Source organism: Clupea harengus, chromosome 20 (genome assembly GCF_900700415.2).
Source record: "Clupea harengus chromosome 20, Ch_v2.0.2, whole genome shotgun sequence".
In the NCBI taxonomy this organism is placed as follows: Eukaryota; Metazoa; Chordata; class Actinopteri; order Clupeiformes; family Clupeidae; genus Clupea; species Clupea harengus.
This window is the reverse complement of record NC_045171.1, coordinates 1,510,349-1,538,347: the sequence shown is the minus strand read 5'-3', so window position 1 is coordinate 1,538,347 and position 27,999 is coordinate 1,510,349. Positions and strand designations below refer to the sequence as shown.

Sequence of the window (27,999 nt, the reverse complement as noted above, 5' to 3'; positions counted from 1 at the left end):
ATCTGTGAAACTCAAGAGCCGAGGAGACCTTATCTGATCCAGTCCGTTTGTCAGAGAATAGCTCTAACCAGACAGATTTGAATGTGTTACGACATGAAAGTAACACAGAAAAAACAGAAAAAATGTTTGCTGACGAGAAAGAAGAGCATGCTGAGCCAAAAGAAGAGATATCTAGATCGCTCAACAGTGACAAGAAATCCGAGATTGAGAGGGATTCTGTGGAATCTCTCAGCGGTACCGAAGGAGCTCATATCGCATCACTCCTAGAACCAGTTATAGAAGAACCCAAGGATTCTGTGGAATCTCTCAACGTACCGAAGGAGCTCATATCGCATCAACTCTAGAACCAGTTCGGGAAGAACCCAAGGCTGCTGAAGCGCCACCTCCTACATCAGGGCAGGTCCGTGTGCAGAGGTACTCCAGCGCCAGGTCCTCCTATCCTACAGTTCTTTCTGAAGACATCTTCAGAGACCCAAGGGGACATACCACTGCAGGACAACACCCCACACCAACCACAGGTCCAACACCGACAGATGAACCACCGGCAACACCCACTCCCACTCCCAATCACTCTCCTGCCCTCTCATTCAAGAAGTTCCTCACTCTCACAAGGATCCAGCACAAGATCCAAAACAGGCTTCTTGCCTCATCGGGAGCACAAACCTTGAACACCGGCAGACATGGGAAACAGACCGAGAGCCCCAAACGCATGGGCCTCTTCCAGAGACTCCGAGGAACACCCAAAATGGCCATCCCCAAAATCCTCATCCAGGATTTCAGCGAGGACGCAGAGGAGAAAAACTGAGCTCCAAGAAAGGAGGAAGCGGCGAAGAGAGAGGGAGAGGAAAGAGAAACAGGAAGAGAAGTTGAGGAAAAAAAGAGAGAAAGAGATGGAGAAAGAAGAGGGCAGAGAGCGCAAAAAGCCCCAGACTAGAGGGAAAAGTTTTCCAGCTGCCGAGCAGCACATTCAGGAGCAAAGACAGCACGCTTAGAAGAAGCGACTCCCAAACCGCAGTCACCAGAAGTGAACTCAACTCCCTTGGCTGAGAGCTACTTCTGAGTGACAAAGGGAGAGGTATACTGACTTTTCACATTGAATATTTAAAATCACAAAGAACACAGAAAACAGAAAATAAACATTTTAATCATTCTGTACAGTGATTTGAACGGCCACCTGTTTTTTTTTTTCTTACATGCAACTGAAATTACACTGACATTGACATTGATTATTAAAATGTTGCTTGGCTTGGTGTGAGTATATGTGAATCAGTCTTTGTGACTGACTGTAATAGACAGTTTTCTCACAGTTTTATATATATATATATAGTCTGAGCTTGGAGTACTGTTGTCATGGAGATCCCTCGTCTTCACTGTCACTGGCTAGAACATCTTGGCCTTGCAGTGTCTGGCTGGTCCCCTGGGATGGTGTGGGCAGGACTGATCCAAAGAAGAGCGATCGGAACTGAGAGGAAGAGAGGGAAAAACAAGAAAACAGAGAAATAGAGAAGAGTCACATAAAACAAATTTGGGCTTCCAGACGTAACAAACATTTGTACATCAGGAGTGCTTCATACTTTTTATTAGGTGCCTCTCTAATCATTCCTCTCTCCTGTTCCTGTTCCTCTTCCAGTTCATTGTCCAAAAGCGCTCTGTGATTGGGCGGAGTTGGGGCGTGGGTGGAGCGTGGCGGTTGGTTGATCTGGGTGGAGGGTCCAGCAATTTCACTTGTTCCATAGCAATGAGGTATGAGTCCATGTGCGTCGCACATGAAGTCATCTGGAGGGGGGGCAGTTGGGGCACTGGCAACAAAGAGAGTGAGAGTGGGGAGCAAAGTGTTCAACGGGCAGTTATGTGTTTCTGAGGTAAATCGTCATGGTTAAACTGGTTTCACATACATCTTGTGTTGTTTTTGTGATGGGAATCCTCTGACAGACTAGCATAGAACCAAAGTTAGGCCTCCAGGACACTGTCCGACACACTGAAGACCACTGGCCTGAACACACACACACACACACACACACACACACAACACACACACACACACACACCACACAATTAATCACACATAATTCTGAATATGCACAATAAACAGCTTCCATTGTATGTGGTATATATTTAGCACAACCTTCCTGGCTCATCAAAATATTACTGATATTGGTGAGACCAGTTGATTCTGCAAAAAACCAGTAATCCCTGAAAACATAAGAGATACAGGTCATTTTAGAATGTTGATGCATGAAGTCATGAAGTATGCTGAGAACATATGAAGTATGCTGAGAAGAACATATGAAGTATGCCGAGAACATACCAAGCATGTCTCTATTTTACATTAACATTTAGTAATTTAGCAGACGCTTTTGTCCAAAGCGACGTACAAGGGAGAGAACAGTCAAGCTAAGAGCAATAAAAAACATGGTGTAACAATAAATACTACTTTACATAAGAATTAGAAAAACGACCTAGAAAGGAAAAAGAAGTGCAGGAATGTAACTGTAACAGGAATCTCTGGCTCTAGCAGGTGGTGTTAAAGCACCACGCTGCTTCAGTGTTTTCACACAGGTTATCATCTGAATGAGGTTGTTGCCTTCCAATCTGATCACCTCAGTCACAGTTGTACTCTCACAGCAAGGGAACAGTTATGGTGATGTGCGTCATTGCACTAACAAATGGTAACCAAGTGTGTGTGTATATGAGTGTGTGTGTATATGAGTGTGTGTGTGTGTGTGTATGAGACTGTGTGTGTGTGTGTGTGTGTGTGTGTTGTGTGTGTGTGTGTGTGTGTGTGTATGAGACTGTGTGTGTGTGTGAGTGTGAGTGTGTGTGTGTGTTCAACTAACGTAGGCAAACTAGCGTTGAGCCAAACAATGCCATCACCCAGGCCGTGTGCAAGGTGCAATTTGTACTCAAACGTTTTCTGGGATATTATAGACTTGAAGAATGTCCTGAACTGCACAACATGAGGTAGGTGCTCATCACCCTTCCGTATGGAGCACAATGAGAGAGATTATCTAAACAGTAAGATATGAAAGAATATCCAGGCGAACCGGAGTGCTTGAGATGTACACCACACTTTTGTTCAACGCTGCAATTTAACCTCGGTTTCTATGCAAACACCATATAGGTTTACAACACAAGGAAATAGCATTGTGCGTGTTTATCATTGCATTTGTTTATTGATCTCTGACAAGAGTCTCACCTGAGTTCTTTAAGGCAGAAGTGATGCTGGTTTGCCAAGGTGACAACAAAGTCTTCAAACTCCTCCGAGCTCAAGTACAGCTCTGTCATCATGGCTTGGGACTGATCTGAGGCAAGACATCAAAGAAGGAAGACATCAAAATGTGTGTGTTGTCTTCTTGCAATCTTCTGCAATCAATGCTTCTCTGACAGTCGTGTGCTTGTTTAGCTTGTAACATACACTTAATACTACAATAATCCTACACAAATCCTATACAAGTTTTGATGGATCACAGAGCACATACCAGACTCATCCTCCACATGATTCTTCAGCCACATGCGATCACTAGTCACAGATAGGGTCACCTCCTCCAAAGAGGGGGGGAAATGGAGGACGGTGTCCACAAGTAATCTAACAGAGTGACGGGGTACAGAAATAGGTTTAGCAGAGGTAGAAAGACAAATAAGACGATTGAGAGAAAAAAAGAAAAATGTGATTGGGAATAGGGTTGAATATACAGTATGTGAGTAGATGGATAAAATGTTCAAACCTTGGCTGAGCTCGTAGCACATTGGGAGAACGTTCTTTGTCGAACACAGCCTGCAAACTCTCACAGTCCTGAAAGGACAGGTTGTGTGTCTTCAGCAAACCTAGAACAGAGCACTCATTAAAAACCATTGCATTATTCCAAAGGATGCATGCCTTTTTTTCCAATTACATTCAACATAAAATACAAACATTTTACAGGATACAGGCCCAAAAACATTGATCATTTTAAAACTTAATTAAATGAAGACAAAGACATAGTCAAACACACTCAGGATGACTCTTAACCCGGGGTCTAAGTTCAGACGCTTTACCATTTTGCAGTGAAGTGTAAATGTCAGTTGAGACTGTTCAGGTTTCCACTCAATTCGACATTTCTCAACCGTCTTTTCTAAAGAGGAGAGGGACTTGAACACTGCCTGGACACTCTATCAGAGAGAAGGGGAAAGATACGAGACTGTTGACAGTGTGTTTAGTCTAAACAATATACAGACATTTAGATGCTTACTACAAATATTTGTCACAGAAAACGGTGGAAAGAGGAAAGAAGCACAAAGTGGACCGGGGGAACAGTCACAACGTTGTCTTACCTTTATTGGCATTTTACAGGCGGAAACTGTCGCCTTGGGGTGTGTGGAATCGTTGGAAGAAAAGTGGACATAGGTGGAAGCAGGCAAATGCCGAACGGGAGGAGTTCACTGTGCGCAAAGCCAGCTAAAGGAAATCAAAATAAAGCATAGCTAATGTAATACATTTCAAAGAATAAAAGCATTTATCAAGATTAAATTAGACTTACCCATCTTCCTGTGGATTCAAAGTACAACTCCTCTCCAATCCTGGACAGTGAGTGGATTGCCTTAGCCAACACTGCACACACAATGTATAGGTAAGCTTTCTGCTAGTATAATTAGGAAAGATAAATAAGTTAAATAGTCTAAAACTGTATAGGTTAACGTTAAACTGTTTACCTTTCACGTTGCTGCCAGTTGCTACGTAATCCATATTGCTGTTTCTGCACACTTTTGGACAGCCAGCGATTTTGAACAAATACTGACCTCCAAGTAGTGCTTTCTGGATGCTCTATAAGAACTCAGTTTGTTTTCAAAGTATAACCAGGCACATAGTCAACAATGTGGTGATCTAAAGCCTCCATAAGTTTGCGACGCGCAACTTCACCATGAGTTTGCAGTGATAAAACTGCTACATAAAGCTGTAGGCTACTAACACCTCCCTTGATTTATGCGCTATACGGTCTCTTATTTGAAGAATGCATCACTATGGGCAGCCATTAACAGTATGTTTCTAACTAGACGAATGTCTTTTCCGACTCAAACTTGTCCATGGCCAGTGCGGGTAATGTTTACTTCCTTGCCGCCATGTCACGCGCGTAAGCAGCAGCCGGGAACCTATCTACAGGCATGGCTGCAGCGCGGGATTGACCACTGCCTGCTACGTCATTTTAAAAACTAGCAGAGTTGAAGGATCTTAAAGGCAACCGTGTATATTTTTTTGTTAAAGTACAAGTAGAAGTGCTTGCACACATTAGAAAATATCTAATCATAAGGCTGATGAAAATAATTGCAGTAACCTAGTAGATTTATTCCATCTTGTTTCTCTGTTTTATTATTCTTGACGCGGCAATGGTGCATAAAAGGAACATTGTGAGTATATGTCTTCAAATGGGCCATTGGATGTCTAGCTTTATTTTTCGAAACTATTTTCTCTTCCTATATAGGGGAGTATCACCATCATAAACCTTTATCTGATTAATGTGTGTCCCCTTGGAGTGCCTCTTGTAGCCTGTACGTGATTGGCCCACACATTTGAAGAGAGAGAGACTGAAGAGAGAGAGAGAGTCAATGTCACCTCGAAGGATAAATGGGAAGAAGTCATGCTGTCTCACTGGTCTTTCCAGTTGGTCTTGATCAATCACATCTCCACCCAAGCATTTTCCTCTCCAGCATCTAATAATGCAGAAACAGAAATGAGTAAATCTCAGAACAGTGACACACGAACAAATTGCATGCAATAACAGATGCTGATAAAATGGATATGTAATTAGAGCAAGATAGGAAAGCCAAATATGTATATATAGAGAATTATACATATATAGAACATAAACATCTATCTAGGGAAAGTTTGTAAAGGATAGAGAGTTGATATGCAGGGATGCATAGAATATTATTGTTAGAAAGTGCAACAGTTATCTTTAAGAAAAAAGACAAATATACTGAAAAGTATATGCCCAGAACTCACATTTATAAATGTACATCTTTAAATGTACTTCTCTCATACACAAGGACAGTGTCTGACATTGGACTTCATTTTCACAAAATGTCAGTTAATCTAAAGAGCTGGTTTACGCTTGTCATTTCTTGTTGAAAATGCTACTTACGTTGTGTCTTTTCACTTTTTGACTTAGAGGAAATGCTTACTATTGCACCATTGAAACACGTGGGATGAGACAGAGATAAGACGAGAGAGAAAGGGAGGAGGAGAGGCAGCGAAACTGACAAACCTGAATGTGTAAGGAATGAGGCACAGTGACATAACACACACACACTTCTCTCAGCGTAAGCAATGAGGCACCATGACATAACACACACACACACACTTCTCTCAGCCTAAGCAATGAGGCACCATGACATAACACACACACACACACTTCTCTCAGCCTAAGGAATGAGGCTCCATGACATTACACACCCACTTCTCTCAGGAGAGTAAAAGAGCAGGTTCAAAATGACTGGAGGTTCATGTGAATGGGACGTTTTATGATGAACGACTGATCGCAAATACGCGTCACGGAAATTGGAACAAGCAAAGGAGAAGAACCACAACAAAGGAACTAGAACACTGGGGTGCTGACAGAATTCCATTGGCTTTGTGGAACTGAATAGAACACGCCTTGGATAGTTCTCTGATCTTCTGTTGTAAACTCCTCATTCCTTTGTATGTATAAGCTCTGTTTTTTTGTTTGCTAACTTCAGCTGAGCTGTGTGTATGTGTGTGCTCTTCTGATTTGGGGTATGTAGGTGTGGTAGTGACTGTGCGTGTGAATGGCTCAGCTCAGCTGTGTGTCAGATACAGAGGCTCTGGTGCAGTCCATGCTGGCAGAGGCTCGGCTTCAGGAGCAAAGATCAAGCAGGCTAGCACAACATCCGAAGACCTCACGCAGACCATACAAGAGGTGGTTGAGAATGGCATGTGTGAGGGTGGAGAAACACAGACTAGTACTGTGTGTGACAATCCGCGCTCACCTCGCACAAGATGGCCAGGGTTCTCCCCCTTAAACAAAGGATCCACTAAGCGTTTGCTATTTCACAGAGGATCCACGGGGCAGAAAGACAATCTCTCGTTTTCCGACACGGAGGAGGAGGTGCCCAGGTATGAAAGGAAACAGCTGAGATTTGCTTTGATAAGCAATCAGATGTCTGAGAGAAAACGTAGTCCTGTTGACGAGGTAGATAGTCACCTCGAGCCACCTCTGAAGCATGAGAACCACACAACTCCAACAGGGGGGACAGATGAAGGCCCCAGGTTTTCTGAAATGCAGACACAGACCAAGGCAGACGCTCAGGGGACTGATAGCATGAGGGGTGATGACCTTTCAACTCCAGGCTCCACCGGCTGCCCAGGATGGGACACTATAACTACTGAAGACAAGGCATCCTCCACAGACAGCCACAGAAAGAGTCGAAACAGTCAGGATGTTGATCAAGTCGTCACATCGAAAACATCAAATAATGAGAGGAAAAACAAGAGAAAATGGTCTGAAACTAGAACTAGGAAGTTCACCCAGAAGATAAAAGACAAATGGAAAGACAGACGTTCAAGTGTGGAGAAGCAAAAAAGTCAGAATGGAGAGAAATTTGGAGGGAAAGAATATCAGGTAAGTTTTGTTTATTCTTCAGCATATCAGCAATCAGCATACAGTGGTGTATAGTATATCAGGATTTCTGTCAAATAATTGAATTGCATAAAAGTTTAAAACTTTATTTCAATGTTCATTTTGACAAATGGCTAATACAGATTGTATCAAAACTAAATTGTGACACGTTATAACTTTCTTGAACATAATTACAGCATAACACAGATGGAAGGGTGTCTTCTAAAGTGTCCAGTGAAGGGAAAGAACATGTGGTTCTTCCTCCACCAATCAGAGAGGCTGAGAGGGAATCCACCCGCTGTTCCCAAGGTTACGACAGGTAAATCTTTTCTAGCTCATGACATTTGACATCACCTGTGAAGAGGAATGTTTGCACATGCAAGGCTAGCATAATTAGCATTGGTATCATTCCACGAATCACTGCTCACTTAACATAAATCAGAGAGACTTTCAGTTCTCTGGAATGTAGCCAGGAATTGTTTTGAGTGCATGGGTGTCTTAATTTTGTCAATCAATTTAATCACAGGTATTTCTCCTAACATTCTTTACAAGACATTAGATGAGGCATTATATTGTAGAAATGTACAATGATTGACAAAAAATATCTCTTAGCTTACACCTTTCCAGAACAGTCTTCTTGTCATAAATTAGTTAAATGTATTCTAATGTAATTTTTTGTGCCTCATCCCTTAACACCAAGGTTGTCTTGAGAAATAGAGGAGGTAATATTGAGACGTCTAAACATTTAGTAAACATAGAGCATGATTTGAGACCCTGTTGAGATCTGTCCTTTAGGAGAAATTCAATCCATAAAGAAATCTGAGAAGCAGATGATCTCGTTGTTGTCTAGGAGAAACTAGGAGATAACTAGTAGGTCCCTTTTTAGATGTCCTTGTCTTATGGGTAGGCTTTCTTGCTTCTAGTCCTTTTTATTATGCAACACTAGGTTATCATTTACTGAGTTGATATGATATTGACATAAAATATTTGTGTCTAACTTTCTGTTTTCTGTTTTTGTTTTTGTTTATTTGTTTACTCCCTTCAGTATCTCCCTCAGTGCTTTCGATCTGGGCTTTAGTACTGGTAGTCTTATGGAGGAGATGTTTACCGGAACCCAATGGAGCACATTTTTGGCCTCGAGCGACCAGGAGGTCCCAGAGAATACAAATGACAACAGCACTTACCTTGCTGCAGCGAAGCAGTGTGAAAACATCCTGTCACAAGATGCAAGCAGTCCGACAGAGAAGAAGCTGAATAGCGACACTGAAACTATGCTTGTAGACACTACTGACGCAGCACCTACTATTGTTGACCAACCACTATACTCTGAGAGCAGCGAACATAGTTTCAATCAACTGGCCAGTTCAGGACCGGTCAGCCATAACCAGTCACTGACCAGTTTAGGACTGGTCAGCCATAACCAGTCACTGGCCAGTTCAGGACCGGTCAGCCATAACCAGTCTTGGACAGTGAAGGTGAACTCTGACCAGCCCAGCCCTACTGAACTCAACTCAAATGAATCACAGACTACCACAGACAACACTGACCAATCCAACATAGGTGATCAACCTGACCAATCCAACATAGGTGATCAACCTGATCAATGTTTCCGGACTGGATCAGAGTCAATCACATGTGATATCAATGATCGAGAAACACACATGGATGATGTCAACCTTGATCAATCTGAGTTTGGATCACAGTCAAATGCTGGTGACATCAAGGATCAACAAATACACATGACTGAGCCAGATCTCAACCAAACCGGCACAAGTGACATGAACCCTTACCAAACAGAGATTACCACCCCAGATCTCAACCAAACCAGCGCAAGTGACACGAACCCTTACCAAACAGAGATTACAGCACCACATCTTAACCAAACCCGCACAATTGACATGAACCCTTACCAGATTACCACCCCGGATCTCAACGAAACCAGTACAAGTGACATGAACCCTTACCAAACACAGACAGGTGACCAGTCTGAGACAGAAGATATTACCTCTTGCCAGTCTACCACACCCACCATCAATTCAAGTCTCGGTTGTCAAGGTGATGCTCCCTCCATCCATTCAAGTCTCGGTCGTCAAGGAGATGCTCCACAGTTTATTCCTCTTCTGGATTTTTCTTTTCTAAAGGTAAGCACAGGAGAACTGTCAATATTACAATGTTATTAAACATTATATACCAAAACAATTCTAAAACTGAAATAAGTGCTTATGAAGTATTTTTTTTTAACCTGAAATGTTCTCTATATGTTGTTTACTTGTGTAAACAAGTTGTTTATACATGTTGATGTATTTGAATGTGAGTCATAGTTCAACATCTGTCCCTCAGACTGGAGATGATGTTGATAGCTCTGCACACAAGAGGAATAGAAGAACACGCCATTCTGAGGAGAGAGAAACGTTTATAGATGAAGACGACGATGATGATGTTCCCTCTAAGCCTGTTTCTCACCAGGAAGTTAAACCTTCTCCTCCTCCGTTCCCCCCTCCTCCTCCTCCTCCTCCATCTCAGTTCAGCACACAGCGCTCAATCTCCTCTGACTCCTCAGCATCCGTAGAAATAGTGCCCAAGAAGGTGAGAGTCAAGTCAAGTCAAGTAGCAATGTGCTCCATTGTGTTTTATATACTTAATAGATAGATAGATAGATAGATAGATAGATAGATGGATACTTTATTAATGCCGAGGGAAATTTAGGTCATCCAGTAGCTTATACACTTAACTCACAAACATACATACATAAATCACAGTAAAAAACAATAAACAAAAAAAACAATACACATACACATAGGGACGTAATAAAACGAGCTATTAATAATTCAATATTTTATATTATCACAATAGTTCAAATGACCGCAGTGTAAATTATGTTTTACCCTCTTCCACTTTTGTTCCAGCGGAGACTGGATGACGCTCCGCGCCGTGTTCGATTCGCTAAGGAGGTGGTGATGCTGCCATCTTACATCCAACCAGAGGTGGAGGACTGGCCAGAGGACATGAAAGATGACCCAGAGGACATGGAGGACTCTGAGGGGGACTCTGATGACCCTGATGACCCTGATGACCCTGAGGGCATGGAGGACACGAAGGTGCCAGAGGAGATCCGTGCAGCCAAAGAGGCTGAAAAGAGCGCTCAGCGGTACCACTGGATTTTTGGAAAAACAAGGAAGACCAAACGGAAGGCTCTAAACTGAACCCCTTTCTTACGAGGGTTTATCTAAACTGAACCCTTTCTTACGAGGGTTTATCTAAACTGAACCCTTTCTTACGAGGGTTTATCTAAACTGAACCCTTTCTCATGAGGGTTTATCTAAACTGAACCCTTTCTCATGAGGGTTTATCTAAACTGAACCCTTTCTTACGAGGGTTTATCTAAACTGAACCCTTTTCTTACGAGGGTTTATCTAAGGACCTTCAGCTCGTCAATCTCTAAACAAAATGCCCCATTTGTCCATCAGATTTTATGCTGTGTTTTTCAAACTGGGACCGTCATCAGATTGTAGTTGTCTGCGAACCATCCTTACAGAGATGATCATAAGACAATGGGTTTTATATGATTCAGGTCACATTTGGGCACATCAGTGCTCAGGTGGGCTATCTCCTGGGCCTTTCTGTGTGGAGTTTGCATGTTCTCCCCGTGTCCACAAGGGGTTTCCTCCACTAAGGACCCTAACAGAAAAAACATGCAAAATAACAGAACACATGTCCATCCCTGACCAAAGATGGACAGTTCACTTCACTTGGTCCCCGGGCGCTACAAGCTGCCCACTGCTCCTGGGGGGTCCTTGAGGAAGGACGGTCCAGGATGGGAAAAAAGCAGAAAATAAATTCACCGCGACCTCAGGCCTACCTGCGTGTGTGTGTGTGTGTGTGTGTGTGTCCTGTGTCGCCTCCATATATGCACGTGTGTGTTCCAGTGTGTCGTGTGTGCCATTAAAAACCTGACAAAGGTCTTAATTATAATTATATTTGCGGTTGTGAATGTGAAAATATTTGTAATGTGAAAATATGTGCAGTATTTTAGTGCAGAATGTTTGATTCTGAATGGTTTACTTCCCACTACCTACTGAAAGCATGTTTACTTGATACCAACATCCTTGTCTGCATTGCTGTAAACTGACGGCAACTAATCAGAGTGAAGCTGTACGTAGAGGGGAAGCACATGACATCACTGCGGTGACACCCACTGAGAGGCAGAAAGTCTTACTTACTCAGCTCAGCTCAGCTCGAATGCTGCGCGAACACAAACACACAAACACAAACACACAAACACAAACACATCTAATGGAACTGTAACAACTCGTCGGAGTCATCACACAATTACGTCTGCGGTTCTGGTAAACAAATATTCTGTGGAATGATGTATGTGGGATAGAAATTTAAGTGAAAGAGAGTGGAGGTGAAACGTATTTAGGAGTCCTGTCACCGCTAATGGTGGAGTTTTTGGTTGCCCTCAAAGTGTCAGTTATCATCCCACAACAAAACAATATTCCAGAGGGTAAGGCAAAGAGTTCCAGCAAAACTCCCACAGGGAAAGGAAGAACTAAAGATTGATGTCACCATAGTAACACATCTAAATGTTGAGTCAGCTAAACTCTGTCACCATAGTAACACATCTAAATGTTGAGTCAGCTAAACTGTGGTGTACAAGGAGAAAAAATCCAATGAGGCAATATAATCCATACAATCGTCTGGATTATTCAGGATTTCTGGAGACTATCAGATGATCCGCTCTGTCTGCTTCCATCTACCTCCATTCCTTCCCCTCCAACTGATTCCCATTTCCCATCAAAATCGGACTGCAAGAACCTTTGGTTATTTGGTAAACTGTAAGGATCACTGATGAGTCCAGTTGCCTTTAATTGAAGCACATACTCGTTTGTTTCATCCTAGTTTCACAGTTCCCCTTATTAAAGGCAGCCATGCCACTCATCCAACCGAGGCGGCGTATTCCAGTGGGAAAGTGACGTCCATGCATACCCTCTATAGTCCAACTGAAGTCATATGCTTTGATATAGTACAACGGAGAACCTCCTAAGGTTTACCATTGAACCTTGGCTGGACAGTTTCTTTGCTGAAAACCCTGGCAGGGTTCAACAAAAACATTTTTATTAAAAAAATCAAAAAGCCTTCAAGAATGTGTTGCATTCCTCAAGCGTTTCAGATTTAAGATTTCAAAAATAGAGTGTACACTGAGATGTTCAGCTACAATCAACTTTGTGTTCACATTCTGGAGCACAACACAATTGTGTCCTCTTGACCTTCAAAATACTTTGTCATTCTTTATTAAAATAATTTTAATACACTCACTCAATTTCATTGAAATTCTACTTCACAGATCAAAGAGCCCAGGAAACTCCCAGAGAATATGATTTTTCCTTAGAGCATTAACATACATGATGGCAATCAGAATGTCAAGCCGGTTATCTTCATCATTTCAAAGCGTAGGGTTTATAGTTGCTTCTACATATAGAATAGACAAACAGATATGAGCTAATTTGGCTAGTGATATTATACTTTCTTATGTACTTCTCTAAAACTCCTGAAAATGCCTGTTGTTCCAGATTCAGGAGGACCTTATTCCAGTGAAAGGCATTCAGCTAGAGGCTGTTTGCTAGCCTGTTGCCAAACTCTTCCCAAAAGCACTGTTATAGGATATAGTATACCTACACCCTATATATACGTTTGTTACTTGTATATACCTATACACTATATAAATAATTTGGTTACTTTGTTACTGAACTTTGCCCTTCCTTTAATACATTTACTGCCAATGCCCACATAGACTCAGCACTAGCTAACACACCGGCATGCACATGCTCTCTCTCTCTCTCTCTCACACACACACACACACACACACACACAAGGTGTAGGTGATCAGTTTATTTGTTTATGTATAGCTTCTAAAAATGACTGTATACAGGTGAATATATCAAACCAATGCATGTAGGCAATGTTGTTAATCCTTTATCTTCTGTTCATATGCCAAAGGAAATGACAGTCACACGGGTTTAGGTTGAGGATGATCAAAGCACACATTGCTCTCGCTACGAGGTGATAGCTCTGCAATACATTTGGTTAGCTCAATGTTTAATGTGTCTTAAAACTTAGAGCTAAAAGCTGTTAGTTAGGAAAAGAGAATCGGTATGTATGTGTGTGCTTTAAATATCTTTTGATATACCCTGTAAACTGTCCTCAATTGGTAGGATAAACATCTCACAATAGATTGTACATGTATCGTAAAGATTGAGCTAAATCTTTAAGCAAGATATTTAGCATCTTCAGTGGTGGCTGATCAGTGTGTCAAAAAAGGATTGCTGATATGTTTAAAGAAGACATAGATGAACAGAACAGAAAAGGCTTTGTGTTGATTTTGACATTAAATAGTATATATAAATATACCTTGCCATAAAGGGAGAGGCATGCAGGTTATTTGTTTCTTTCTGACAAAGAGAAAGACAGTGTGGGAGAAAAGGCTATGTCAAGGTCATAGGTCGAGGTCACAGGTCGAGGTCATAGGTCGGGGTCATAGGTCGAGGTGTTTCAGTGGCGTGTCACTCAAAGCTGCTGACCGTTAGCAACGGTTTCAGAATCTTCAGAGATCTTTCCCTCATTCTTGAGAGTTAGAAGACTTTGACTTCGGCTCTCCGCATGAATGTCAACCTCAGAGACCTGAGACACAGAAAGAAATATTAGGTCATATGTTACTTTAGGCCACATGGTTTATGCGGCACACTTCACACATTTAGTCAGACCCACCTCCTCAAACTTCTTTGCCTTGTACTGATCTGCCCCTCTTAAAAAGTTCAGAAGAATGATATCACAGAGGACAGTTGCCTATAGGTAGAATAAGAGAACAGGAGCAGAGGCAGTTGCATTAAAAACATGAAATAATAATAATAATAATAATACAGTTTATAATATATAAAATAAATAGATATTATATATATATTAGAAAATATGTGGACTGTGAGTCATTATGTATTGCTTAAAAAGGTCTATTGCTTACCAGTCCCACTGAGGTGCAAGCTGCCACGATGTTAATAAGTGTTGGGATTACATCAAACTTTCCAGCCTGCCAGCAGAAGAACATGGGTTAGAAATGTATGTATGTGAACCCCCTGAATTCACATGTAACTGTGTTGTCTAGAACAGTGGTTCTCAAACGTTTTGTCCGGGGACCCCATAAAATCCATTTGCCAAGTCTCGCGACCCCCCCCCCCCCCACACATTTTGACAGGATATTATAGGTCTAAATTCAGTTTCATCTTGAATGATGAGACTGCTTGCTGAGACAATATTAGTTTTCCATTATCCACCCTGATGTAGAAAACACCATTTCTGATAGACTATACAGCATTTCAAAGCCTAATATGTTGATGCACAGGGCAGCAAGATCATTTCGCGACCCCCAAAAAATGTTTGGCGACCCCACTTGGGGTCCCGACCCCTAGTTCGAGAACCACTGGTCTAGAAGGACACTACACAGACCAGACCAGGTCTAGGGGTACACTACACAGACCAGGTTTAGGGGTACACTACACAGACCAGGTCTAGAGGGACACTACACAGACCAGGTCTAGAGGGACACTTCACAGACCAGGTCTAGAGGAGATGGCCTCCCCATTCTAAGGGGACACTACACAGACCAGGTCTAGGGGAGATGGCCTCCCCATTCTAGAGGGACACTACACAGACCAGGTCTAGGGGAGATGGCCTCCCCATTCTAGAGGGACACTACACAGACCAGGTCTAGGGGAGATGGCCTCCCCATTCTAGGGGTACACTACACAGACCAGGTCTAGAGGGACACTTCACAGACCAGGTTTAGGGGGACACTACACAGACCAGGTCTAGAGGAGATGGCCTCCCCATTCTAAGGGGACACTACACAGACCAGGTTTAGAAATGGCCTCCCCATTCTAGGGGGACACTTCACAGACCAGGTCTAGAGGGACACTACACAGACCAGGTCTAGAGGAGATGGCCTCCCCATTCTAGAGGGACACTACACAGACCAGGTCTAGGGGTTAGAGGTCACAGACCAGGTCTAGGGGGACACTACACAGACCAGGTTTAGAGGAGATGGCCTTCCTGTTCAGAAGACACAGAGGCCCTTCCAGTGTTCAGTGTTCAGTAGTCTGTTCATTGCACTTACATGGCCAGTGTGTGTGTGTGTGTGTGTGTGTGTGTGTGTGTGTGTGTGTGTGTGTGTGTGTGTGTGTGTGTGTGTGTGTGTGTGTGTGTAGTAGCCTGTTCATTGCACTTACATGGCCAGAAACCATGACATCAAAATGGATGCCAAAGGCCTTGTGGAGCGTGCGATAGTCCTCTTCGTCTGGAGTCTTGTAGTACTTTGCAAACCTGAAGAATAAACACAAATTCAAGCAGAGAAAGAGGACTGGGCTATATATATAAATATACATATATATTTACTCATGTTTGTGGTGTGTGTGTGTGTGTGTGTGTGTGTGTGTGTGTGTGTGTGTGTGTGTGTGTGTGTGTGTGTGTGTGTGTGTGTTTGCTTGTATATTTATTCACAATGTGGTCAGCACCTGAAGTTGTAACCTTTGGAAATAGTGTTATTCTCAAACACGTCGTCCAGTCTTGTGAAGGAGTATGAAGGCTTACAGCGATCCAGAGCCTGGTCGAAGTCACACATCCAGCGGATATGAATACCAATTTGCCCGCCCTCAAGAACGATGAGAGAGAAAAGAAAGTAAAAGAAAACAGAAGGTTATTATTCCAAAATGCCACTAAAACACAATAACTGAGTGCAGATGCGGCGTTCTACTGGAAATTCACAGTGAGGCTTGCCGAGCTCTCTGTACTTCTCCACAACACCAGGTAACATTTCTCCATGAGTTTAAACGATGTCATATAAATGCTCTGTATTTTTCTTAATTGTCTTACATTTCTAATTTTAATATACGTTTTGGATAAAAGAAATGTTTACATGTTTGTAAGGAGGAGGAGAAGAAGACAGGAGAAGCTTAGATAATGTTTAAATAAGGCTATACGTAATTGTATAAGATATGAACATATGAATATACCTGTCGAGCAATGGTGCTAAAGCTCTCGTTTGCATGTGTAAGGATGTCTCTCACCCTGAAGACTGGACAGTAAGGGTGGTCAACAGGATGATAAATACACTTGATGTCAATATCAGCTGGGAAGTTCCCCCTGAAGGAAAAGAAAGGTACAAAGTCATTTACTGTGGGGGGCAGCGGAAATGTACAGGTCATTTCTATATAATGCCATATTTATCAGTGTGTGTGTGTGTGTGTGTGTGTGTGTGTGTGTGTGTGTGTGTGTGTGTGGTTGTTTAACTACCTGGTGATATCAAAGTGGGCAAAGCGAACACTATTCTTTATGAAAATGGTGAAGTTCTCCACCTCCTCCATGTACTCCCTGTAGAAAGACAAGAAAGAGAGATGGAGGGATGAAAAGAGAGATGGAGGAGATAAAGAACAAGATGGAGGTATGAAAAGAGAGATGGAGGGATGAAAAGAGAGATGGAGGTATGGAAAGAGATGGAGGAGATAAAGAACAAGATGGAGGTATGGAAAGAGAGATAGAGGGATGAAAAGAGAGATGGAGGGATGAAAAGAGAGATGGAGGTCTGAAAACTTTGAGTTCTCCAGTGACACCAACTGATGGTTGAGCATAGAGATCTGATCTGATCATGGGGATCTGCGCATAAATATGCATGACACTCTCTCAAAATCATCAGAGGCTTCTGACAAGTACAGCAGTGTATGTTTGTTCCCTGTCAAATCAATGAAGACGCGAACCAGCCCTCTGTGTCAGAATAACCCCAGCACAACCCCGTGGGACTGATGCTGTATCTCAGTACACCATCTCACTGTGGACTTGATGCTGTATCTCAGTACACCATCTCACTGTGGACCAGTGTTAATTTCGTTGACGAAAACTATGACGAAAAATATTCGTTAACGACCTTTTTCCCGTGACTAAGACGAGACTAAGACGTGACGAAAACGGATCTTTATAAATAAAAACTATGACTAAATCTATTTTAACTTTCGTTGACGAGACGAGACGAGACGAGACGAAAATGTTGGTGGTTGACTAAGTCACAATTGTTTTTTTTTTCTAAACTTGTATGCACATCATTGGTTGAATGTTGCCCGGTCCTGTATCTATCCCTCCTCCACTCCCTGAGATGGCCAGACATGCAAGTGACGCCCTATGGCTTAACGTTATGATGGCTGAAGTTCAAGCACTCGGTACTGGAAGACAAATAAGAATAGATATCTGGACAGTCTTAAATTATACCTTGACAGAAAATAAAACACAATACACCGCAATAACCAGAGAGAAACCTTGTGGCTTCAAAATAGATGGGAAGAACACAACAAGAGGCACCTGAAAGCGCACAAGACAACCCTGCCATTTATGCCAAGGTAAATTAGCTAGTAACTGTCAATGATAATTAGCTAATGTTAACTAGTTATTCGAATATATTAGCCAACGTTAAGTTAACTTCAAAGGGGCAGTCGAGTGTATAGGTTGTGTCAGCTTGGATAACTAGCTAGTCATTTTCGATTGAAACCTCCCGTTTGGCTTGGCAAATGAGTTCCAAAACTTTTAGCTAGCTAACGTTGGCTAACTATGAGGTAGCATAGCTAAGTTATACTAGCTATCGATAACTAGCTAGTAAACACATTGCAGAATGGACTATAGGACAGGCCACGCATGACATTAATCAAGAAAAAATAAATGAATATGTGATTGGTTTACATATCCTTGTCTATTTATGCAATTGTTATTAGCACTACTTTCAACTCACAAACTATCCGTCTAGCTAAATACTGTATGTTGGTTATCAGATTGCACAGCAATTCATATGGAGGATATGTGGTTGATTTAACTAAGGCCAGGTAGGCATAGTAGTTGTATTGTGTTATCAGATCATTTGAATCTTCAAAATCTAGACTTGATATTCTCTTATATTTTAATGATAATACTGTTAATTAAGTATTGCCTTAAAATGATTATTTACATTGAATTCATTGGAATTCAGCTGTAGGCATAGGAGACCTGTATCTTAGAGACTAATTGCATCCACAGTTTACGTACTGCAAGCTTGACTATTATGCAGTTGTAGACACAACACAAGGGGTCCCCGGGCCTGACAAGGGATGGAAAGGAGTTTAATGTGACTATAAGATGGACTTAATTTTTAGTTTAATGTGACTAAAACTAGACTAAAATGTAATGAGACTTCGTCGACTAAAACTAGACTAAAATGTTCTGAGTTTTCGTCGACGAAAACTAGACTAAAACTAAGCAGGATAAAAATGACTAAAAGTGACTAAAACTAATATGCATTTTCGTCTAAAGACTAAGACTAAGACTAAATCTAAAATAGCTGCCAAAATTAACACTGCTGTGGACTTGATGCTGTATCTCAGTACACCATCTCACTGTGGACTTGATGCTGTATCTCAGTACACCATCTCACTGTGGACTTGATGCTGTATCTCAGTACACCATCTCACTGTGGACTTGATGCTGTATCTCAGTACACCATCTCACTGTGGACTTGAGGACTGGATATGGCAAAGCAAAGATTCTTTGACCTACAACCCTCTGCCTACAACTTCCCATCCCCACCCCACACTCATGCCTTAATTCTACCCACTCATGATACATCTACTGTCTCTGTCTCTGTCTAATTGCCCCCATCCACATAGTTTCCTGTTTCATTGCTCTACTTACCCTTTATCTAATATCTACTTGCCCTCTACTTACCCTGTTTATGCATTATCTCTGCCTTTCTACCAGGCCAGCTCCAAACAGATGCACAACGCCCCCCCTGGTTCTCCACCCCCCCCCCCCCTGGTTCTCCCCCCCCCCCCCCCCCACACACACACACACACACACACCTCCTCCTTGCCCCCGTCACCATGGTGCTACAGGGGGGTTCAGGCTCTGTAAAGCGTCTTGAGACAATTTTATTGTTTTGGTGCTATATAAATAAAATTGAATTAAATAGAATTGGGTGATAAGTAAAACCGTTTGGAAGAAATATGTTTGTGTGGTGTTATCAGAATCAGAATCACATATGTGTATGTGTGTGTGTGTGTGTGTGTGTGTGTGTGTGTGTGTGTGTGTGTGTGTGTGTGTGTGTGTGTGTGTGTGTGTGTGTGTGTGTGTGTGTGTGTGTGTGTGTGTGTGTGTGTGTGTATACTGGTAACGATATGTGTCTACATGTATAAAAATATATAAACTCACGTCTGGACCGTGTCATTTTCTGTAGGGCACCAGCCTTCAATCTCACAATAGCCTGTCAAACAGTTTCCAGTAAAAATACCTGGGGAAAAAATGATTAAACATTTCAGTTTAATTTTAATTGATATATAACTATTTAATTGATTACGAGATTACAGGAAGAATGTAAGAATTAGGAATGACAGAAAGAGGGCTCACCATTGGCCAGGTTTGATCCCAGGTGTTTGTCACAGTCAGAATTCTGGGTGCACACGTACCTCCTGCCATACTGTGACGAAGGGATAGTGTCATTTGAACAAAATTAGTTTCCCTCAGTAATATATCTAGTTTTTCAGTAGCCTATGCATACTGCTCATGACAGACTCGGGAGAGGATCACAGTGCATTTTAACAGTTGTACTCACCTGTGGACAAACTCCTTGTGTTTGGTTTATTGTCACGATCAATCTGGTAATGATGCAGAATACTGAGGTACCCTGAGGAAGAAGCACAGACATGGCAGGAGCTTCATAGTGGATGATACACAGAGATGGAGTGGACATTGGACCATCATCATTATATATCTTGAAGGGTAGCATTACGGCAGAAAGACAATCTAGGAGATGGGATTATCAAACAGTGGAACTAAATAAAAGATAAGAAAATATGATGTGCCTCGACAGAATTTCTTTTATATGGCAGGAGGGCAGTGTCTGATGTTTGTGGGCCTTTTCATAGTTTAAATTCATTAAAGAAGGTGTTTTTTTTTTTGCTACTAATTTCTTGTGTCACAACCACTGATGTTTCAAATACACCAGTTCATACATTTATGAATATATTAATATTGCTGTTTCTATTGGAGCACTTACTAACCATAGTCAGTTAATGAGTCCAGTTTTTCAAAAATATTAAATACACCAGAGATATTTGAGGCCAGAAATGATTAGTGCTACTAATTATAATTGTATTGCCAAATGTCAAAGAGTACTACAGACATTTGGCAATAAATCTGTTTAAGTTTTGAACTTTAATTTAGGCCCAATTGTGGGTGTTCAATACTAATATTAATATAATAACTAATATAATATTAATACTTTCCAAGTGCCAAAAAATCTCAATGTATTGTGCAGACCTAAACACATGACAAATCGTCTGTACATTTGGCCTCATGTGTGAAGTTTTAAGTAGGAAGAATGTTCAACAGTCTGAGTGATACGATTATATACAGCATATCAACTGAAGCAGAAATGGCAGAAGGTCGCCAGAAATCAGACCCACCTGTTGAGGAACCACATAGTCGGCCACGTCCATGACCTGGTTGTTATAGCGACCGAAGCCCTTGACTTTGGTCATGACTGCTGACTCTATCCCGGTGCTTTTAGTTTGATAGGACCTTTCATGCAGAAACACCCAACTGAGCCACACACACACACACGCCCACACACACACACACGCACACGCACACGCACACACACACGCACACACAGATAAAACATAGTCATTTTCCATATATGATCACTGCTGTTTTTTCTGTTCATAGTTTACTACAGTGTACCTAGTTTTAAGTTATTCAATTTTACTTTCAACATAATAACATAAAATCATCATGTTGTTTTATTCAGAGGAAAGATGGCTCTCACACATATAGGACCAATACAAATACTGATCTGTCAATGTTTCATGTTCTACAAACAATACAACCAATTCATGTTGGGAAAAAAAACATTTGGCTCTTTGTAATAAGCATTTCAAGACACATTTATTGGCAGCTATAGTTGCATTATATGTGTCCTGAATGTCATGTAGACCATCACAGTGTATGTGTGATTGTGTTATAGAATAAGAGTCTTTAGGTTCAGCTGATTTTGTGGAAAACAAAAGGTGATATGAACAGCTCTAACTTCACACTATTTAGTGAGCCTACTACACTATTTTTTCTATTTTCACAAGTGGTGGAAAATGTCCTGTCCTGAGTATGACAAGCTGTAGTCGAAGCAGTTAGGGCAGGAAATAGAAGGAAAATAACCATAAGTGTGGCCAGACCACACCAGACCAGACCAGACCAGATCAGACCAGACCAGACCAGACCAGACCAGATCAGACCAGACCAGACCAGATCAGACCAGAACTAACAAACAATCAGAACTGCTGTAATGTAGTTTTAAAGCTGTATCATGAACTGAACAGTCAAATCCAGGCTGTGTCTAAACTGCGAGCACAAATTCATGTTAATCTCCATTTGCACTTGTGCGATCAGTGATGACATTTGGTGACAGATAATGAAGACAGATTTGCAGTTAAAAAATCGATTCTTATCAAACAAAGAATGCCTCTGAAAAGCATCCATTTCTGGGAAGCAGCAAATCAAAACACGTGTGAAATTGGAAGGAAATTATGTCATTTGAAATACTGACCCACCAGCATTGACAAACAACTATAAATAAATACATTAAAAAAATTGTAATTCTATAAAAGATTAGATTAGATTAGATTAGATTCAACTTTATTAAAGAAATTATTTTTAAACATCTGCCATTAAAACAAGATCAGCACCCACTGTATGGTGGAAGCAACAATGGAAAAAGATCTTGGCCCTACATTATAAATGCATTATTAATTAAAAACATTATTCTGCTCACCTAAAGCCAATTCATAAAAGAGTTCAGCGGAGTAAAGGGGGAAAATAAACCAAAACACCTCATTCTATAGCAGAATACCTCATTCTATAGCAGAACATTCTATAGCAGAACACCGCATTCTATAGCAGAACATTCTATAGCAGAACACCTCATTCTATAGCAGAACAGCAGAACACCTCAATCTATAGCAGAACACCTCATTCTATAGCAGAACATTTTATAGCAGAACACCTCGTTCTATAGCAGAACATTCTATAGCAGAACACCGCATTCTATAGCAGAACATTCTATAGCAGAACACCTCATTCTATAGCAGAACATTCTATAGCAGAACACCGCATTCTATAGCAGAACATTCTATAGCAGAACACCTCATTCTATAGCAGAACGCAGAACACCTCATTCTATAGCAGAACATTCTATAGCAGAACACAGAACACCTCATTCTATAGCAGAATGCCTCATTCTATAGCAGAACATTTTATAGCAGAACGCCTCATTCTATAGCAGAACATTCTATAGAAGAACACCTCATTCTATAGCAGAACATTCTATAGCAGAACACCTCATTCTATAGCAGAACACATCATTCTATAGCAGAACATTCTATAGCAGAACACAGAACACCTCATTCTATAGCAGAACACCTCATTCTATAGCAGAACACATCATTCTATAGCAGAACATTCTATAGCAGAACACAGAACACCTCATTCTATAGCAGAACACCTCAATCTATAGAACACCTCATTCTATAGCAGAACACAGAACACCTCAATCTATAGCAGAACATTCTATAGCAGAACACCTCATTCTATAGCAGAACATTCTATAGAAGAACACCTCATTCTATAGCAGAACATTCTATAGCAGAACACCTCATTCTATAGCAGAACACATCATTCTATAGCAGAACATTCTATAGCAGAACACAGAACACCTCATTCTATAGCAGAACACCTCATTCTATAGCAGAACACATCATTCTATAGCAGAACATTCTATAGCAGAACACAGAACACCTCATTCTATAGCAGAACACCTCAATCTATAGAACACCTCATTCTATAGCAGAACACAGAACACCTCATTCTATAGCAGAAAACCTCAATCTATAGCAGAACACCTCATTCTATAGCAGAACATTCTATAGCAGAACATTCTATAGCAGAACACCTCAATCTATAGAACACCTCATTCTATAGCATTCTATAGCAGAACGCCTCATTCTATAGCAGAAGCCATGGTGGCTGGGACATCCTCCTCATACACTCATTGTGTTCAATCATCAACTTCTAAGGCTGTTTTTTTCTTTACTGTAAACTACTGTGGAAAAGCCGGATCACCATCACTGTACACGGGCTCCAACATGAGTGGCAAGAGTATCTGTACTCTGTAGTACACCTCAGGGTGGTCAAATGAGCAATTATGACGGGGAAGAGAATTCTTGCTGTGCTGTTTGACTTTGTGTCATTCTGCCCTGGCCTTGTTTAGCTGTCCTACTGTCTCTTAGTCATTTTCTGTCCTGTGATCATATTTGTCTCTTGTACTGGTCTATTATTTTATTTTATTTTCGTATACTCATACGTCTGTCTTGGAAGTTATCCAATATAAGTGTGTGTCAGCTGTAACTGTCAGTGCTTGCCTAAAACAAAGATATTTCCTGTTCTGTCCATTTCTGTTTCAGTGCTCTATTGATTGTGTTTCCTCTGTTCCCATGGGAACCTTGTGCCTCAGATGTACAGCGCAGAGCCCTCAGACCCTTTTATAACGGCAAGAGAGCAGGAACCCTCAAGAGCATAATGGCCCGAACATCAACCACCAAGAAGTCCTTCACTAAGCCATAGTAGGCTTACTAATAGGGAGAAGGACGATCTTAAGACGTCAATAGATGTTCCATCTCTTCCACCAGTTAAGTTAGATTTTAAAATGGCTCACATTCATTCAGTTTTGTCTGTGTTTTTATTTCAACTTGTTCCATTTTTTTATCAACTTAATCTTTAACTGGGAAGAAACTAGTTCTTACAAACGCACTTCTTACAAACGAATAGACAAATAATACTATTACCATTCTGATACAACGATGACTTCCTGAACTTTGTAACTTTATAATACCGAGAAGCATTACTTGTCATTGTTACCAATCGGGCTCCTAGACAGAAAATGAGGCTTCAAATTGAATTTCCTGATGCCACTTAAAAACATCAATACAATATTCATAAACAAGATGTCCTCCTCTCATCAGTACCACTGTACGCCTACGACCCACTGGACTCGCTCCTGTTCTCAGGCTCCACTGTTGTGCCCAACCTCCTTAGACTAGCCCCGAGTCCAAACAAATACGAATCATTGCTGAATGTGACATGATAATATTCACCAAAATAACTTGAACTGCAGTATTGATTAATTGATAGATAGATAGATAGATAGATAGATAGATGGATACTTTATTAATCTCGAGGGAAATTTAGGTCATCCAGTAGCTTATACACATACACACTTATACACCTCACCGACATACATACATAATAATAAACAAATATTGAGTCTTAAAAGATTGCCATTTAAATGCCACCATGTTTGGCAAGATGAAGTGGGTCACGTACCATCTTTTTGAGTTCATGTATTTAGACTTTAGACTACACTCATACATTCAGTTAGAATAATGTACACAACTATGCCACACCTTCATGATCATATACGCTGAACATGAGCCATATTGAGCAGAGAAGTGAGTTAAAAGGTTAAGGAGGTTGTTGAGTACTGACCCGACAAAGTAGATGATGATGAGGAGCTGCACGAAGCGGTTGATGGAGCCGACCAGCCAACTCTTCACCACCACGGACTTGGTCGTCTCATAGGTGAAGAAGTCCGTGATGAAGCCCAACATTCTTCCTGCTTTTTTATGCCACAGAATAAGTTTACGGTGGTGAGAGACTCTCAGGTTGGTTGTTGTAGCGCTGTAGACTGCCACAGAATGAGTTTACTGTGGTGGTGAGAGACTCTCAGGTTGGTTGTTGTAGCGCTGTAGACTGCCACAAAATGAGTTTACGGTGGTGAGAGAGACTCAGGTAGGTTGTTGTAGCGCTGCAGACGGATGAGGATGTTGGTGGCCTGTCCTCTGATGATCTCCACAGTGGTTAATGAGGAAACCACCCAAATGACAAGCACTTAAAGAGAGAGATGTCCCTCCCTCTTCTCCCTCTTCTCCCTCCTCCCTCGACCACAGTCATGCCAGATTGCTTTCATCTTTCTCTCTCAGGTTACCAGGGTTTTTACCCCTTCTACTTATAGACACTTCTAATTGAAGATAATCGTCTTTGATTAAAGTTAAATTATAATTTTTTTTATTGATGTAGCAATTAGCTAAAGAGATCAACAAGGAGCCTCAAGGAATTTACACTTCCACACTTCCATAAATATCTATCTTTATTTATTTATCTATCTATCTATCACTTCCATAAATATCTATCTTTTTCTATCTATCAAACCTCTTGGGCAGCAGGCAGCAGGCAGCCACTCCAGTGAAGTCATAATTAAGCAAACTGAGTCAAGTTGCCATAAGTATCTGTATCTGTAGCAGCATGTATCTGCTGTTGTCTGAGTGTGTGTGTGTGTGTGTGTGCGTGCGTGTGTGTCTGTGTGTGTGTGTGTGTGTGTGTGTGTGCGTGCGTGCGTGTGTGTGTCTGTGTGTGTGTGTGCTGGGTAGGGGGAGGTGTCATGTGGGAATTGTCATTGCCTCATTTTTAAAGTGGGTCCATTATGAGGCTGTAATCTAATCTACACAATCAGTCTGCAAACTGAACTCAGCAACTTGTGCATATCATCCCAGGCCAAATTCTCCAACCTAAAGATCTTTCACCAAAAAATGGACACAAATTAATTCAGTGAGTTCTGATGACTAACACACTGCTCTTATAACAAGCAAGGTCCAGGAGTGGCCCTCACACCAGACTCATTGAAACTGCTGGTAGTTGTAGCATGTGCACGTCTGTGTGTGTGTGTGTGTGTGTGTGTGTGTGTGTGTGTGTGTGTGTGTGTGCGTGTGTCATTAGTGTGGTTGTAGCATGGGCACAACTGTGTGAGTGTGTGTGTGTCATTAGTGTGGTTGTAGCATGGGCACAACTGTGTGAGTGTGTGTGTGTCATTAGTGTGGTTGTAGCATGAGCACAACTGTGTGAGTGTGTGTGTGTCATTAGTGTGGTTGTAGCATGGGCACAACTGTGTGTGTGTGTGTGTGTGTCATTAGTGTGGTTGTAGCATGAGCACAACTGTGTGAGTGTGTGTGTGTCATTAGTGTGGTTGTAGCATGAACACAACTGTGTGAGTGTGTCATTAGTGTGGTTGTAGCATGTGCACAACTGTGTGTGTGTGTGTGTGTGTGTGTGTGTGTGTGTCATTAGTGTGGTTGTAGCATGAGCACGTCACATTTCTGTCCTCATAATATAATTGTCATGAAATGCAACACTAGGGAGACAGAGAGCAGTAAAGGAAATGGTCTGAATGAGGAAAACACAACTAGTAATGTTTTACATCACTGATGCGATTATCATTGCTTATTGTTAGAGTGCAAAAGAACCAAAGCATGCTGCGAATGCACACACACACACACACATCCCTACCCCCAAAAAACAATCCGATCACAACAACACAAAACCACATAATGGTTTTTCTAATCTGTTGCACATTTCCTAACAATGTACAGAACAATCCTTCGATGACAACTATTAAGCAAATGGTGTTAGAGTGAATCAAAAATGTCCACCACTTCAGATGTGACCATTCAGTCTGTTGACTCATACAGCAGGTTGTGAATCATGACACAGAAAGTCACAAAAAACAGAAACCCTCTCTTCTCACAATCCTATTTTGTGTCATCTTTATGTCAGGGCTGGGGAACAGAGCACTTCCTGTTGGGGGAGCTGAGCACTTCCTGTCCAAACCCTGGATGGGGGACGGGCAGCCAATCAGGGAGGGACATTACTGGACTCATTTATTTAGAAAAACTATTTCTCTTCAGTGTATTAAAAACCACACTACATTACTCCATTAACCTAATGACCCTCATTTTTATATTGTTGCGTTTGACGAGTTTAGTAAAGCATAAAGACTGGCGCCTGACTCTAAAAACTGGCTGAAGGCATATCATCATCTTTGGGTTACAGGACAGAACTCTAAAAACAAGCCGAAGGCATATCATCATCTTTGGTTTACAGGACAGAACTCTAAAAACAAGCCGAAGGCATATCATCATCTTTGGTTTACAGGACAGAACTCTAAAAACAAGCCGAAGGCATATCATCATCTTTGGTTTACAGGACAGAACTCTAAAAACAAGCCGAAGGCATATCATCATCTTTGGTTTACAGGACAGAAGCGAAACAGCTAGAATCGGCATGTGCAAAATCACAAAGCGTGTTTGGATGGGCATGGCATGTTGCGGTTATCCTCGTGCGTGCTTAAGTGCGGTCCCCAGTGTGCTGTAGTGCAGTCCCTTCAGTGTGT

At 41.5% G+C, this 27,999-nt stretch overlaps 2 protein-coding genes across 2 annotated transcripts; both read right to left on the bottom strand.

Moving 5' to 3' along the window:
• Window positions 1-1,235: 1,235 nt before the first annotated feature.
• LOC105906004 (cell cycle checkpoint control protein RAD9A) lies at window positions 1,236-5,094 on the bottom strand. The gene is given in 10 exon segments (XM_031558009.2): window positions 1,236-1,495; window positions 1,649-1,799; window positions 3,197-3,302; window positions 3,480-3,586; window positions 3,726-3,838; window positions 4,036-4,149; window positions 4,312-4,329; window positions 4,331-4,435; window positions 4,518-4,588; window positions 4,690-5,094. Coding segments are annotated over 10 exon segments (966 nt in total). The 5' UTR covers window positions 4,724-5,094; the 3' UTR covers window positions 1,236-1,348.
• Window positions 5,095-13,462: 8,368 nt separating this feature from the next.
• Window positions 13,463-26,028, bottom strand: LOC105905998 (P2X purinoceptor 3-like). The gene is made up of 13 exons (XM_031558008.2): window positions 25,986-26,028; window positions 25,263-25,389; window positions 21,134-21,269; window positions 20,281-20,352; window positions 20,076-20,145; window positions 19,881-19,959; window positions 16,953-17,030; window positions 16,673-16,802; window positions 16,175-16,311; window positions 15,890-15,983; window positions 14,629-14,694; window positions 14,379-14,456; window positions 13,463-14,291 (listed from the first exon to the last, which is right to left on the bottom strand). The coding sequence occupies exons 1-13, from the start codon at window positions 26,026-26,028 to the stop codon at window positions 14,178-14,180; spliced, it is 1,224 nt and encodes a 407-aa protein (XP_031413868.2). The 3' UTR covers window positions 13,463-14,177.
• Window positions 26,029-27,999: the final 1,971 nt, after the last annotated feature.

Excerpts from the sequence above, each read along its gene's own strand:
- LOC105905998 (XM_031558008.2), bottom strand. The coding sequence starts at position 26,028 with ATGACTTCACTGGAGTGGCTGCCTGCTGCCTGCTGCCCAAGAG. Across the intron at positions 20,146-20,280 it reads CACAAGGAGTTTGTCCACAG|TATGGCAGGAGGTACGTGTG; the intron begins GTGAGTACAACT and ends CCTTCGTCACAG. Across the intron at positions 16,803-16,952 it reads GCCCACTTTGATATCACCAG|GGGGAACTTCCCAGCTGATA; the intron begins GTAGTTAAACAA and ends CTTTTCCTTCAG.